General features: G+C 37.7%; 1 protein-coding gene across 1 annotated transcript; it reads right to left on the reverse strand.

Moving 5' to 3' along the window:
• Positions 1-188: 188 nt before the first annotated feature.
• LOC122068152 lies at positions 189-1,416 on the reverse strand. Its single transcript, XM_042632020.1, has 2 exons — positions 1,053-1,416; positions 189-699 (listed from the first exon to the last, which is right to left on the reverse strand). The coding sequence occupies exons 1-2, from the start codon at positions 1,176-1,178 to the stop codon at positions 448-450; spliced, it is 378 nt and encodes a 125-aa protein (XP_042487954.1). The 5' UTR covers positions 1,179-1,416; the 3' UTR covers positions 189-447.

Genomic DNA, 1,416 nt, shown 5'->3' on the forward strand with positions numbered 1-1,416 from the left:
AGAGTTACCAACTTTAAGTAAATTTAAATTACTAAAGAGACTCATAATGTCTTCACAGCACAGAAAAGAATAGGCATCCAAAGAAATTCCAAATCTTTAAGTATTCCACCTTATTAAATTCATTAGCTGCAACTGGTTCGAAATATGATCAATTTCAGAAGGAAAACACCAAAATAAATAAATAATGATGAAGAGAAGCGAATCTTTTATCAGTCTAAAGAACAACCATACATATTTCATAAGAGAAGAGGTGGAAAACCTTAGGTGACCTCCCCAAATAAAAAAAGAAAAATAATATAAAAAACGTACTCCCTACCCAAATCCATAGAGAACTAATCTATTTTAATGTACAGAAACACCATGGAGAGCAAGATCTTAGCCTATTAGAACATAAACTGCAATTAGTGGAATTTATTTAAGTATACAGCTCCTTGGAGTCTCTTCTCTTCAGTTCTTCTTGGAGTTAAAAGAATTACTAGATGGGTCATTCCTAGAGGCTACATGAGGAGCTCCTTTTGATTTATAAGAGTACTGTTTGCAGGATTTGGAGTTAAATGAAGTATATCTTCCCTGTCTGTTCTTCCTTCTGGGCAAAGATGACTTGGGAATGAAAACTCCAGTTCCCTTGCTTTCCCTTCCACAACTTGGTTCATACAACAAAGGAGAGAACACACTGGGATAGTAGGTTTGAGAGAAAGCCTGTAGACATCAAGATAGTAATTAGTAACATATACAGTTTCTTATAACCTAGAATAAACAAATAAGTATCTGTGAAGAGCCACATTACAAATTTAAGTAATGGGTCCTATCATGTTAGCACCTGAATCACCTCAGGAAGTGTAAAGTACTGTAACTAGTATCCTTTTTTATTTTTGCTAAAAGTATCCCAAAGATCCCACCTTTGGCATTGCCATCAGCAGGAAACTAAATCCCACAAACAAATTAACAAGAACTAATAATAAAAATGAAATCTGGGACGGGACTCATCATCCCAAATCAACTAATGCAAATTACCTACTGATGATGCAAGAGAAATGGAATGGAGAGTGAACCTGGAAAGAAACAGGTGGACAAGTTGCAGGTGGATCCTCTTCGTCATCGTCCATGATAAGGAGTGATATTTGCTTGCTCAAGTCGGCAAAGAACACATCATCCTCCAATTCCATGGCCACTTCCATGTCTCCCTCAGCTTGAGTGGTTGAAGAGCTAGTTGTAAAGTATTAAAAAAACAGAGGAGAGGGAGAAAAGAGAGAAACTTGGAGCTTGGAGTTCACTCTCTTGTTTCTCTCACTTCTCTAGCTCCAGGCCTGTTAATAAGGGAAGCTAAGAGAGATGGGGGAGTTAAAGCAAATGGGTTGGGACTTGTGGGTTGGTGGGCTCATAGTGGCAGTTGGCCAATCTGTTTTTAAGTCCCAC

Source organism: Macadamia integrifolia, unplaced genomic scaffold (assembly GCF_013358625.1).
Source record: "Macadamia integrifolia cultivar HAES 741 unplaced genomic scaffold, SCU_Mint_v3 scaffold3460, whole genome shotgun sequence".
Taxonomy (NCBI): domain Eukaryota; kingdom Viridiplantae; phylum Streptophyta; class Magnoliopsida; order Proteales; family Proteaceae; genus Macadamia; species Macadamia integrifolia.